Source organism: Equus quagga, chromosome 2 (assembly GCF_021613505.1).
Source record: "Equus quagga isolate Etosha38 chromosome 2, UCLA_HA_Equagga_1.0, whole genome shotgun sequence".
In the NCBI taxonomy this organism is placed as follows: domain Eukaryota; kingdom Metazoa; phylum Chordata; class Mammalia; order Perissodactyla; family Equidae; genus Equus; species Equus quagga.
The window spans coordinates 47,777,876-47,792,107 of NC_060268.1; the positions used below are offsets into that span (position 1 = coordinate 47,777,876).

At 39.2% G+C, this 14,232-nt stretch overlaps 1 protein-coding gene across 5 annotated transcripts in view; it reads right to left on the bottom strand.

The window, feature by feature from the left end:
* Positions 1–14,232, bottom strand: part of MYO5A (myosin VA) — a 180,760-nt gene that overhangs the window by 43,156 nt on the left and 123,372 nt on the right. For all 5 annotated transcript variants that reach the window (XM_046649630.1, XM_046649615.1, XM_046649609.1 and 2 more), the window contains 5 exons: positions 14,039–14,195; positions 10,214–10,453; positions 8,957–9,205; positions 6,220–6,313; positions 3,775–3,923 (listed from right to left, as the gene is read on the bottom strand). In XM_046649630.1, coding sequence (XP_046505586.1) covers positions 3,775–3,923; positions 6,220–6,313; positions 8,957–9,205; positions 10,214–10,453; positions 14,039–14,195 — 889 coding nt within the window. The remainder of the gene's footprint in view (positions 1–3,774; positions 3,924–6,219; positions 6,314–8,956; positions 9,206–10,213; positions 10,454–14,038; positions 14,196–14,232) is intronic.

Below are 14,232 nucleotides of genomic sequence, written 5' to 3' on the forward strand. Positions count from 1 at the left end.
GGTTCTACAGAGGCAACATTAATTTCTGTCACTTTTATGCATGAAGTTGACTCTCTGGAGTCAGCAGTGGGAAGGATGAGCAGTGCAGGAGAGGTAGGAAAGCTGCTCTAGGAATCCTCTGAAGATGCCTGGGTTATTAATTCAAGGGTTCCAGGCGGCACTTTTACAACATGTGGTACCTATGAAAATAGTTCAGAAAGTTTGTGGGGAATAGGAAAGTTAAGCAATTCCAATCCCTTCCTTTCTGTAGAAGGGGTTAAAGAATGATTTGAAAGAAAAAGGAATAAAAAGGCTGGGTCTGCTGGGTCTGTGCCCCTCACTCTGAGGGTGCCCCCAGAAGAGGTGGAGAGGTTCAGTGGCCTCGATCTCACACGGTTACACATCCTGAGAGCTTTACAGAGGCCCCTGAGAGCTTTCAGATCTGTCCAATTTCCTTTACTCCTTCCCCTAGCTGCAGGAAAAGAGGCAGAAGCCCCAAGGAGCTTCTTTGCCTCTTTCCTTCCAACATCCAGGCTTATAGAGAGCAGACCAATCAGTGCAACCAAAGGGAAGCCAGCATCTAGGGGCAGCTGAAAGTCTCCCAGGCCAGCCCAACCTATTCTCCAGTGCATAGGGAAGACCCAAGAACACCGGAAACTCTGACACCATCTAGCAGTTGGGGTGCACACTAAAGGGGAGCCTTGCCACACACAGAGTCAAATGCACTCAGGTTTCTCTCTGTTTATGTACGCAAGTACTCGTCCTGAGAGTTCCTAGCCCAAGCCAAGAGTTGTACGGGATGGTGTTTATTTAATAAATTGGTGTGTCACTAAGAAAAACAGGTCCATGAAATGCTAGGACAAAGATTTTTAATAAGCTTATTAAAGATGAGTGAGACCCCTATTTTCCCACATGTATGTATTATAAAACAATGAATACCTTAAGGTATGAATAGAAGCAAACTGTATATTTGCTATTTAATGTAACTTTTGGATATAGAGAAGTAGTTGAGGGCTCTGGGTCTGAAATAGGAGAGAACTGGGTAGGAGTCTCAGCTTTGCCACTTACTTGTCCCTTACCCAACTTCTCCAGGCCTCACTTACATTATCGGGGGAAAAGGAGATATTATTATCTACCTCATAGCGTTTATGTGAGGATTAAATAAGAGAGTGCAAGCAAAGAGTTTAGTGCAGTGCCTGGCATGTAACAAACATTCAATCAATGTTCACTGATGCTGCTATAGTTGTTAGGACCCTGAAGTGATTAACTCCCTTGTTGGTGGCCTTTCAGTTCTCCAAGTTTTTAGTCCATACACCATTTAATTACAAGGACAAACATTTGACTTGATCATCACATTCTCCTTCAAGACCTGCTTCCTGAACCTCCTCTTCTCCTTTCTGTCATTTCTCCCATAATTCCTTCTTTTCTTGAATCTGTTTTACTCCTTTTGTCAAGATTAATGACCCCATTGTTGACATGGTGGATTGCTTCCTTACTCGGAATTAATTTATCTTCAAATACTTCACAAGCTGGGATTCCCCTGCCTCATTATCCTTTCATTGTTGGCTTGAAACTCCTTAGCCCCAGATCAGTCTTTTCTTCATTGACTCTGCCCTACAACTGAATGTTCCTGGAAAAAAAATCCTACAGCACTTCTTGGTACCAGGGCCAACAAATCTGGACCCTAGTAATCAGTGGAAATGTCTTTGGCCCATGTACCACGTACATTACAGGAAGCCCTGATGCAGTCTATCAATTCCCCTCCCTAAAGTTTCCTGCCATCCATTTGAAGAGTCTATTTATTACAAATTGCTTCTTAGCATTGTGGCAGTGAGAGCTCCATTTGCAAAACAGTATAAGAAATATTACCCAAGTATCCATCTGTTAGTTTCAAAATTCCATCTAAACATTAAAATAAGATATTGCTATTAATATTTTAATTAGTCCTAAATTATAAAGTCAAATTTTTTATTCTCTGCAATTCTCAGCAAACATTTTCTGCAAAGACTGTGATCTTGATTGCATCTAGAGCTAGGAAGTGAGACCTATGGAAGAGCTGAGTGAGAAGCAAGCAATTTCTGATCTTTCCTCCGCTATTTTCCCTTTCTCCTCTTCTGACCATTTTCATACCCAAGAGGAATGACAATGAGTCACAGGCATACAATGGAGAGGATTATAGGCTGAGAAATAAAAAAATCAAGTGACTAAACTACCCCTGGAACTTGGTTCCATGCTTCTTTTTCCACAGCACTGCTGAGAACAGAATGGATAGCAGGTAGACTTGCTCAGAGGAAGGGACAGCCCTGTTAAGTTCCTGGAGGATGGCCAGTGCTAGAGGGCCTTTTCTAGATATGGCTACCTCTCTGACTAAAGAGACCCATTAACCTCTTAGATATCTCTGGAAAGTGGTCAGAGAGTGATATATACATGGCACATTCTTACTTCATTTTATTTTCTGAGGTTCACAAGGCACATATTATTAAAGAATTCAAGAAATTCTGTAGGAAAAAAATAATATGTGTATCTCTGTTTAAAATGGCTGATTCACACATTTATTTGACCTCAATCGTTCCTTTTCCCAAAACCACTTCTTAACATCCCAAGTAACTACTGGCCTCAGAAACCCACAATGGGATAGAAAGCTTAGCTCTAACCATAATGGAAGCATAGATTAACCATAAATGTTGGTGTGGTTATCTAGTAAATAGAATAAAAATACACCCAAGAACGGAACTCTGGGGAACATGATATTGAAAGATAGAGGAAAAGGACTCTAAAGAAAGCTAAGAATGAGAGAATGTGAAAGAGGAGAGGTCTCAACATGGCCAACACAGCAGGGAGCTCAAGGAAGACAAGATCCTTCTGATGAGTCAATTATACGGATAATGGTGACCTCCTCCTACTTCTGATTTCCCTGTCACATATAAATCAGGGCTGAGTAGTCAGGTGTGAAATAATAATTCAACTGTGGGATTTAAATTAGCTTTTTAACCTCTCTGAGACTAGGTTTTCTCATCTGCAAAATGACAAATTTATTTCACTTCTTTTGTGTTACATAATCTCTTCTATTTTGACTTTTTAAATGTCACATTTTAACGAACTTTGTCAAATGCTCCAGAAAGAAGCAAACTTTGAAGCAAATACTCTACCCCACAGATATCAAATTATCTTGTTTTTTATAAAAGATATTTCAGAGCATTTCTGGTCATTTGTACCAGAAAGTTACCTTTAAGGCTGATACTTGTAGGGAACAAGAGAGCTAGGGAACTCTTTGTTCCCTGATAGCAGGATAAGTAGAATAGGAATGGTGTGCAGAACTATTAACAGCACAAAAGGGACATTGGCAGATGAAGAAGAGTCCTTGAAAGAGATAAGACAATTTATTACAAATAGAGGCTAAATTTTCTTTTTGTAGGAATATATCTTTGAAATTAAAATCAAAACCAGCGGAGGAAATACTCAATTACATAAATATTTGCTTTATATGCGAATTTTACATTAAGACACTCAATACATAAAACAAAGTCCAGCTATATTGACTTTATGCTATCTGACAGTCCAGTCTTTAAAGTGACTTTACAACATATTTATGAATAAAGTTATCTGATTTCTGGGATTTGCTTTAAGACAATCTAATCCCTTGGATGGGGTGAGATGGAGGGGTAGAACCAGGGGTAGAAATGTGTTGACCATTCTGGAACTGGATGATGAGTACACAGGGCACACAGGGGTTCATTCTACTAGTCTGTATGTTTAAAATTTTTCATTTAAAAAAAGCAAAAATGTTTGACTCACCACCATCAGAGTCATCTCTTCCTTGAGGTCATCATATCGTTCTTCCAAGCGACTGAACTCATTCAGAAGGTTCTGATATCTCAGCCTTTCATCATTAAGATCAAGTTCCAGTTGTTTTGTTTCTTCTACCAACTTCTTCTCCATAGTCTCTGAAAGAAAGAAGACAGAAAAGCATATGAAAATGGCTCCACAGAATACAGAGTACAAACATGTACACTGAGCTCCAGCTTCTCTGCAAGGGGTTTTACTTGTAGCGCCACCATGGTCTATAAAGAGTAGCTTAGGGAATGTAGGCAAAGAGAACCTATCATGACCAAAACATGAAATAATTTATTAATAATAACAGCAATCACCTACTGAGTTCTTCCACGTACTACAGACTTAGTGCACTAGTTCATTCGCCGGGTATAGCACATCCTTGATAAACATCCACCAGTGATTGTCTAGTAAGTAAAGTATGTATTTTTCATTCCAATAGTATTCTGTTTCTGGCTATTCATAAGATTCTTTTGTCTAAATTAGTGTACTCTGTCAAATCAGAAAATCTCTCATGCCTCTGAGGGAATGGTGGTTTCTCAGTGGACCCAGGTGCCTTCTCCAAAGTCTCCTCCGCTCATCTCAGCCCCGGATTCTATCTTATAGTTTACGCACTCTGAACTCTCTCCCTGTCCTATTACTCCCAGTTTCTAACCAGATAGGATCCGCAGCCCCGGTCACCTGTGCTGTTTACTTCTTGGCCATCTCGTATGTGCTCCTCAGGGAACCCTGATCTTTCCATTTACCCACCGCACTTCACCCTTTCTGTTGCCAGTGGCTGCATTTGGCTAGGACATCATCTGGAGAGTGGAGGTTAACCCCTGACTGCAGATAAAGCAAAGTAAAAAAGCCACAAATCTCATCTCTAAGTTTTAACTCAATGAACCAACCAGTCACATTTATAATATTAAGCTTCCTACCACTATTGGCCCATTTTCTTCTCATATTTTGTGGCGAAATCTTAATCTGCCCTGCCTGCTTCTATTGCTTCACCATTTCTTTCTCTGTCAGCACCATGAGGGCAAGGCTGCAAGTGTCTTGTCACAACTGCTTCCCTGGTTTCCCTATTGTAGGGCTTTAATCATTTCTAAATGAATGAATGAAAGAATGACTTTTCTATAGAACATTCCATAAATTGCCTTCTTTTTCTTACCAGCTTGCAGAAGCTGCCCAAGGCTACCAACACACTTTCCCTAAGCAAATCCACTGTTATTTCTTTGCTTTTATTGTTCAGTTTCAAATGACATTTTATGTTTTCCCAGAAGTATTCTCATCATTCTGGATCCTTCCATCACATTCTGCATCCTAGCAGCCTTCTTTCCCTGTCTTCAGCGACTGCTTTCTCCTTCCTCTCCATATTTTCTTTCCTGGCTTCTTTTCTTCACCTTTTTTCTTACTTATGGTCATCCTATAAGGCTTAATTCTAGATTTTCTTTTCTTTCCTCTATATCCCTTTAACTGGGAGGGAGGGGGTGGTGTGGGGAAAAGCACAGAGGGTTCTCTTATCATCATAGCTTTAGTGGCTATCTTAAGGCTCATTTCTTTCTCTCTCTAATCTTTAATTTCAATTTGCTTTCAGAACATCTCTATCTGGAGGCCCTGGCTAACATCCAAATCTTAACATTCTAACAACTGATCTTATTAATTTGCCTCATATAAACAGGTATTTTTTCCCTCAATTTCCTCATTACTAATAACATTATTGTTTTGATACCTCATCTCAAAACTTTAGAACATTTTTATTCCTTTTTTGAATACCATATCAAAAATGATTAACATTCTGTTGATTCTGGTCATATAATATAGCTTCACTCCAATCCATCTCTTCCTTTCCATCTCTACCATCATTTATTGTAGTTTAGATCCATATCTTCTTATCCCATGTTTATGGATATGTGGATTCCTTGTAAATTATCATCATTCTAATCTAACGCACAAAAAGCATATGTAATAAATGTCACGTCTAATTAGTTATCTATTCAAAAAATTAAGAGTGTTTTTTTTTAGTTTGGTGGCAAAGAATGGCTGATCTTCGAGAATAATACCCATTGGTTTAGCAAAGACTAACCAAAAAATAATACACATACACACATTAGTTCAAGAATTCTTAGATCAATAGAAATCCTATAAGCCATAACCAGTGAGTCATGCATGCAGAACAATTTTTTAAAAATTACATATGATATTGACTAAACACGAGTTCACATTTGTACATAGAGACCAGATTTACAAGTTCATCAAGTAATTCAACCACAACATTTAGAGCATTTGCCTGTTGGAACTTTGTAAATTTACTGATAACAGCCTCAACTTTTAAAAATATTTAAGCTCTAAGCAAAGTTGTAACTTATAAAACTTTGGTCCGAGGTTGGTCGGAGTGCAGTAGGTTGGGCCCACAATGAGCCTTACCTGTCATTTCCTTAGCCTGCTCCACGATAAGGTGATTGAGGGCCTCCTTTTCCTGCTTCAGCAAAGTATTTTCTTCCTTCAGATTTGATACCAGCTATAAAAGGAAACAATAAACTGGGATGGCTGCAGTAGACAGAGGAAGCCAGATACCGAGGATAAAGGCCACACGGCAGTCACCCCTTACTTCCACATCTCTGTGCCTCATTTCTTTGCCTAGATATGTCTAGTCATCTTTCAGACTTGGCTCACGCATTAACCCCCTCAGAGAGTCTTCCCGGAAATCCCCTCCAATTGGACATCTCTCCTCTGGGCTAGAACAGGACTCTGTATATGCCTCTTTATAGCCTTTATAAATGATTTACTTTTACTTCCCTAGTAGACTAGAAATTCCTGAAGGACAAAGATGATTGCTGGTGTTGTTTTACTTTGTACCTTGAGCATTTAGCAATTGCCTGGCACCTAGCAAGCATCTGCTCTTAAAACAAAGATAATCCTTCTCACCTCAACACTCTAACACAAGACTTATGTGTACCCACGATTCAACTCGAGAGATTAAGGAGGCTAAGAAAGATATGAAGGGTATTTTGGTTCTGGAAATTCACTGAAGACCTTCTAAAGCTCCCTATTTGTCCTGAGAAAGAGAATTTCCATTTCATCTCCTTTTAAGAGTTTTGCAAGGTTGCAAACTAGTCCTTTTATTCCACGTTTAAGCACTCACCTTACAATAGTGTGAATGCACTTAATGCCACAGAACTGTACACTTAAAAATGGTTAAAATGATAAATTTTGTTATATATATGTATATTTTACCACAGTTAAAAAAAAAAAAAGAATCGACTTTCTAGTTCCTGGTTGGATAAGGAGTCCCAGGAAGCAAAAATCAAAACCAAAAGTAACTTTGCAAAGTTCATGATTTACTCAGTTCACCCTTTGGAATAAAATGTGTGCTTGTGATGAGTACAATTGGAATTTTTTTCTCTATGCATAAATTCAAGGAACTCTTAAAATGACAGCTTTAATAATAAAGACAAAGTGTCAGGAGTTCAGAGACAGAGAAAGGGTCCCTGAAGACCAGTTTAGAGACCAGTTAGAGAACAACACTGCCACAGCAGAAGTCAATCCACAGGTGGCCCTTCTGCTGGTTCAGTCTCTTCCCTCCGTGCTGATATGGCCTTAACAACCACTTCAGTAGAAAGGCCCGAGTCCTCTACGCGCTCTTGAGAGAAGCTGCTCTTTGTCAGGCGTGTGCAACCAGTCACCTGTGGTGCTTTTTCAGAATACGCGTGCCTCGCCCACACTCCCAGAGCTTGGGCAGGTTTCTTTTTAAGAACTCTCCAGAAGATTCTGACACTCCTGGTTAAGAAGCACAGTTCTAGTGTCCTTTCTGGGCTCCTTGATCAGGCTGACTGGGAGTGTAGCTTTCCCGACCATAAAGCTGGCTATCACAGTGAAATTTTTCCATTTTTCCCCATTACCACACTCCATCCAAAAGAATTAATGGTAGTGTCTATAGCTATCCCTGTGTGAAGCAGAAGATAATGAAGTGAAAAGAAAGGAGAAATCTGAATTTGCTCATGTGCAGTATTCTACCAGACTAGAAAGGTATGAACTTGACTTTGAAGAGGAAAAGAGAATACCCCTCCCAAGTTTAAACACTCTATAGATTCAGAGGGATCTTAAAAGCTTCCACGGACTCAGGTAACAGCGAAAAAAAAGATCTTAAATCTCAAGAGTATCCCTTTGAATGTATATTCGACTTCTGACAGAAGAAACTTGCTATGTCAAAATAACATATATAATGGCACTGCTGTTTCCATTTACAGAGGCCAGATCCACTGGAAATATAGAAGGAATTATTTTATTAGGACCCTGAATATCATAGACGGATTGCAATTTTATTAGCTACCCTATCCTACCGGAACTGCATCTAGCTCCTTCTCAGGTTCTCTTTGCATATGCTGCTGTTGATGTTCAGAAGTCAGTACAGAAAAAGCATATTGGGATTCTTGCCAGTAGTTACAGCCATCAACTCTGCTTTCATTTAAAGATGATAACACTAGTAGAATCTCTGAAACTCGATTACTTTTTCCAGTAAGCCTTATGTTCAGGTACTTCTATTTTGTTTAAACAATACATCTCACTATTGCTTGAGAACCTTTGTGTTTTCTGTATTTAATAAAGTTCTGACATAAGTTACTACCTATTTGTAGTGTGGAAGCACTGACCAATCTGTAAGCATTTTGTTGTTGTTCTATCTGCATAGCAGCTCTTGGCTGCAACCAGTGTGCAGAAATTTGGATTCTCCCTCTTGAACTTCTTAACACAGCCTTCATGCAGGTTCCATAAAGATCTCTACTATCAAGCTACTGACAGTTCATTGTTGATTTGACTCTTAATCATGTTAACCCTACTGAAGAAAAGGAGTCTACACTCCATCCAGACCTACGCATTTAAAGAAAAACAGTGGATAGCAGGTAGTTGGCCATTAATTCTCTTCTTACAATACTGCTTTGCCTCTGTTCTTACTAGAGTCAAAAGGGTCTACTAAAACACCTACAGCTACTCATCCATCACGTAAGAGAAACGCTTGGGACACACTAGTAATGAATAGCAAACCAACTGGAATTTGTACTTCACCTTCAGTTGAAACCAATATTAAACTACCTGGGCCAGGTCAAGATGACAGCACATTTCCTTTGTGAAAAGAGTAGATGGGGATACAAACATTATTTCCTACCTGCTCAGTTTCTTGTTTGTATCTATCTGCACGTTCTTCAATGGATTTCTTCTCTGACTGAGTTTGTTCCAGGTCTTTCCGGAGCTTGGCAATTTCTTCCTGCAGACTGAGGACCCGCCCGGTGGCAATCTTTGCTTCCTCCTCACTTAGCTGAAGACGTTCTAAGTCATTTCGTAGTTTCTCAGTCTCAGAGTTGTATATTCCTTCCAGATTGGTCAGTTTCTCCATGAGGCATTTGTAGTCTTTGTTCTTTAAACACACACAGAAGTAACAAGTAAATATACACATCATCAAATGTATTTAATGAAAAATCATGCTTATTCATCATATTCATACTATATCATCACAGCACTGATACAGTATCTAACCAAAATACTAACCATAACATTTACAGTAACATAATCAATACCCTCTTAGTGACACAAAGAAAAGAGAAGAGGCACAATCATTTCTGTTTTACATGACAGGAAACATAGATGTGATTTTCTTATAGTCCCAAGGCAAGTTACTACAGTAAATTCTTAATTTCATGATTCTTAATCAAGAAATAGGAAAACCTATCCTCGCTTTTGAAAACAAATCAGTGTGTTACTAAAAGCCACGTGCTAGCCAGGTGATACATAAGAATGATAAAATGGCCTCAAAATCACAAGTTTCTTACAAATCTCTTTGTTTACTATCTCAAAACTCTTCTTACCACCCAGAAAAACTTTCTGATGAATCCTATTTAATTCTGTTCTCTGTTTTCCTTTGCCCTCCTTAGTATTCATGTCTTACTAATTACCTTTATACCATTTGAATGTGCTAAAACATTACTTAGCAACTATCTCTAAGAAATCAAACTTTTATCTCTGTGAATATACTGTAGATTCCTCAGAAGCAGGGATATTTTCCTGCTTCTTTTGCTATTTCAATGCTAAACAACTCACCTGCTAAAGGAACATTACACTACATGCAAATGAATGATAGTGACGTACGAGCTCTATAAAGTCTAGACTACAATAGGACTCTCAGTCATAAAGGCTTGGAGTGCTGGTAAATCTGGCTGTGTTCTCAAAAATAATTTCCTGCCTTAGTCCTTGCAATTATAATCTTACCTCCGATCCTGTTACTATTTCCACACTCATTACTGTCATTATTATTTTACTTTTTTGCTAAGACTGAAAGGTAAAGTCAAGGGGAAACAATGCTGAAAATAAGCCTAGCGGATTTCTAGAAAGGCATGCTCCACTTCTAGGGCTCCCGTTTAAAACACACCTGCTCATCAACTTTGCGCTGCAGCTGCATGATCTTGTTCTCCATGCCAATGTGGAGCTTCTTATAGCGCTCCACGGATCGGGCCTCGATCTTGAGCTTTTTCAGCTCGCGCTTGGCCATCATCCGTCGGAAACAGCACTGAAGGTAGATAATGGCATGCATGCTCCTCTTGTAGTAAGTGCGAGCCAGCCAGCCCCGGACCCACTTCTGAATGATGACTGCTTTGTGCTCACGGAGTATCTGCAAGGGAGGGTAAGTGCAAGTAATGTCAGACCCTGGACTAGGCTCAAAGTTCAACTATATCAACCTATGTATGTCAGGCTGAGAATCCATACATCACGTAAAGGGAAAGATACAAAAATGGAAGCAACAATATGTTATGTGGATTGTACATATCACAAATATATGGAGGCACAAAATTATTTTAAAAGGTGATTTGAAAAGTAGGCTTTAAAAGGGGATTTGAGAAACATATATAAAAATGTGTTACGTTCACATGTTAAATGTATGATTATAAGCAGAGTATACACGTAGAAGTTGTCTAAATAAAAGGCACCAGATGACTAAAAGGAAAACACTTTTTAAAAGAATTAAAAAATGCATTAGGTTTCTTATTGATATATGATTTCTGTTAGCAACTGGTGATCTACAAAATGAACAGAACTTGGCTCCCTGTAAACTATGTGCTATTAAAATAAAAATCTTACCCACCACCCTTACTGCTGATACCATCTCACTGTGCTTGAGGACAAGGGTATGACAAGTAAGCTGGCTGTAGAGGCCAACATTTGGGGCACCGCACAGTTTCTTACTGACATTGATTTTTCCCCCCAAAACAAAAAAAATGACACTCTTGTTTGCCATATTTGAGGAATACCATTCTAGTGAGGATTCCCCATTGCTGTTTCAAATGTAGCAGGAATCCACTTACAGGATTCAAAGGTAGTAGGGATGGAGCTGTGAGAGGAAAACTATAAGTAAGATGAAGTCAAGTAAACTAATCTTAATTTTGATTTTATGTTGTATTTTCTTAAAAAAAAATCATGATGGGGGCTGGCCCTGTGGCCGAGTGGTTAAGTTCGCACGCTCCGCTGCAGGCGGCCCAGTGTTTCGTTGGTTCCAAGCCTGGGTGCGGACATGGCACTGCTCATCAGACCACGCTGAGGGAGCGTCCCACATGCCACAACTAGAAGGACCCACAACGAAGAATATACAACTATGTACTGGGGGGCTTTGGGGAGAAAAAAGGAAAAAAATAAAATCTCAAAAAAAAAAAAAGAAATAGGTTTATAATTATCTAAAAAACAAAACAAAACATGATGTTCCCCTAAACTTATAAACTTATAACAAAAAAGTTGCCTTATGAGATGAATTTTTTATCACTAACGACCATCAAGCAGAGATTGTGTAAACAATTTCCAGGAATGATGGAGAAGAAATTCTTGAATTTTAAGAAAGGTTAAACTAGCAAAACCTTGAGGTCCTACTAAGTTGATGACTTTATGAAGTAACTCTTGTATGATACAAATGATGTTTAAATGTATGCACTATCAAGTTCTTATTAGTGATTATTACCAATGGACACAATGAATCTCCTATGAAACTTTTTAAATGTCAAAATTTCTGAAACCATCTAAATATGTAGCAGTTTAATAAGATCATTAAAAGAATAGTTTCTATTTTTAGGTTATGTGGCTAAGAAAAACAGTGAAAAAAATGTGCCATTCTAGAGGATACATTTAAGAAATAAGTGGCTAAGTTTTAAACTATCAATACAAAATAAACATAGGTGTTTAGGACCCCTGAACAGTATCTTCAGCCAACTCCAGGGTGGCCCTTTGGCTGTGTTCCTAATGCTAAGGCAGCCTTCAGCTTCCACTAAGTGCAGTCACTGTGCATCACGCTGCAGTGGGTCAGGCATCCTGAGCTCTCACTGACCATCACAATCCCGAGGGAGCACCTTGTCTTATCTGGATTAATAGTGACCAAATGGATAAGACTCAGTGAGGGCAAATTGAAGACTTGCAGACTTTAAAATCCAAGCAGCACACAGTGGGAAGGTTATTAATGCCAATTTTCCTATTCCATTTCCTTCTCTCCGTGTAACTTCAGACACTGGCCCATTTCTGTAATCTCAGTTGAATGGAAACAGCATATAATTAGAGCTTCCATTCTCAATCTCATTTCCATCAGTGAGTCAGAGAAATTAAATAACACCTGCTCTCCCTTTAAGATCCCCAACCCCCAAGAAGGGGAAACTTGGACCAGAAACACAGCTAGAAAGAGCACTAATGGGGTGCTATTGGCCTATACATGAGCTAGCCTCTAATCTGCCACCCCCACTGTGTCCAGTCACAGTGGGAGCTGAGCTGGCCAGAGACTGCTACTGCTAAACCAATGGCCTCAAAACCTAGTTCAGATGTTCCCAAGGAGAGTAGTGAGCAAAACAGGAGGGTAACCAGTTTGGCGTATCTAAACAGTCAAGTTTTATAAGGCTTTTCCCACCCCTGAAAGCTCATGCCTATAGAGAAAGAGCACCAGATATAAAGCAGGTGTGGGCAGAGAGAAAGACCTAGAGTAGATGTCTTCAAATTTTCTTCAAAACATAGCTATTAAATACGCTCATTCAAACTTTCTTTGTTGCCTAAAGTTACTTTAAAATAAGAAAGTAAAATAAATACGTGAGTAGGGCCTAGGTCATGCCTATGCACTGCCTGTGATGAGAGCCATGACCTTCAAATCACTCTCTTGATGCTCCTGCTAACAGTGATGCCCATGGAGCTCTAAGATCCAGACTGTATTTCTGGCTTATTAGGAATACATCCTAAAAGACAGACTCAAAACTTTGCCAAAATGAAAGAGAGAAAAACCGTTCAGCAACTAGATCACATACTGTCAGGAGTGAGATTAAGATTATTCTGGTGACCCATTATCTATAGCCATGTTGATTATTGCTAGATATAAAGATTATTTGTCAAAAATTTCTGAAGCATTATATTCCAGTCAATACAACTTTAATTACATTAATGGTGTAACTTATTTCCTTCTCACCATGGTGAATTCTTCCAAGGTTGTTTCATTCTTGGAACAATCTTCTACCCATGAGTCATGTATTCTACCTCTTCACAGCTCATCATAATCGGCTGAATAAAGGGCCCCAAAGACATCAGACCCTAATCCCTGGAATCTGTAAATGCTATCCTGTTGGGGAAAAGGTCTTTGCAGATGTGATTAAGTTAAGGATTCTGAGATGGGGAGATTATCCTGGATTATCTGGATGGGCAAGTATTCTCATAAGAGACAGACAAAAGAAGCTAAACTAGACACACAGAGAAGATGATGTGGAGACAGAGGCAGAGATTGAAGTGATGTGGCCAAAAACAAGGAACACTAGCAGCCACCAAAAGCTGGAAGAGGCAAGGAATGGACTCTCCCCTAGAGCTTCTGGAGCACGTGCAGCCTGCTGACACCTTGATTTTGGCTCAGTGACTTTGGACTTTTGGTCTCCAGAACTGTGAGAGAATAAGCTTCTGTTATTTTAAGCCACCCAATTGGTAGTAATTTATTACAGCAGCCAAGGGAAACTAACATATTCACTTTTTTTCAAATTACATAGACAAGAGGAAAAAAAGGAGGTAAATTTTCTTTTTCCATTGTCTTGTTAATAAATATATGCACTTATTTAATATTTTAAAATATATTTCAATTGGTGGTTGTCTCCATATGGCTCCTACATCCATATGAGCCCCTGTGGTACTGTGCACAGACGTGGAATTTGATTCATGTTAATAGAATGAATAAACAAAATTAAAAATAAAGCCTCACCTTGCGATACCTATTTCTGGCTAAGTAGCCTCGCAAATAAGACTGAAGAACGATAGTAGCAGTTCGTTTAATCTTGTACCTCTTGCGAACTATGTACATGCGCCAGTACTTCTGAATGATGGTTGCTGCCTTGGTTCTGCGCAGGAACTTAGCATAGCTGGCCAAAGAAAAGAGTGGTGCATTATCAGTAATCA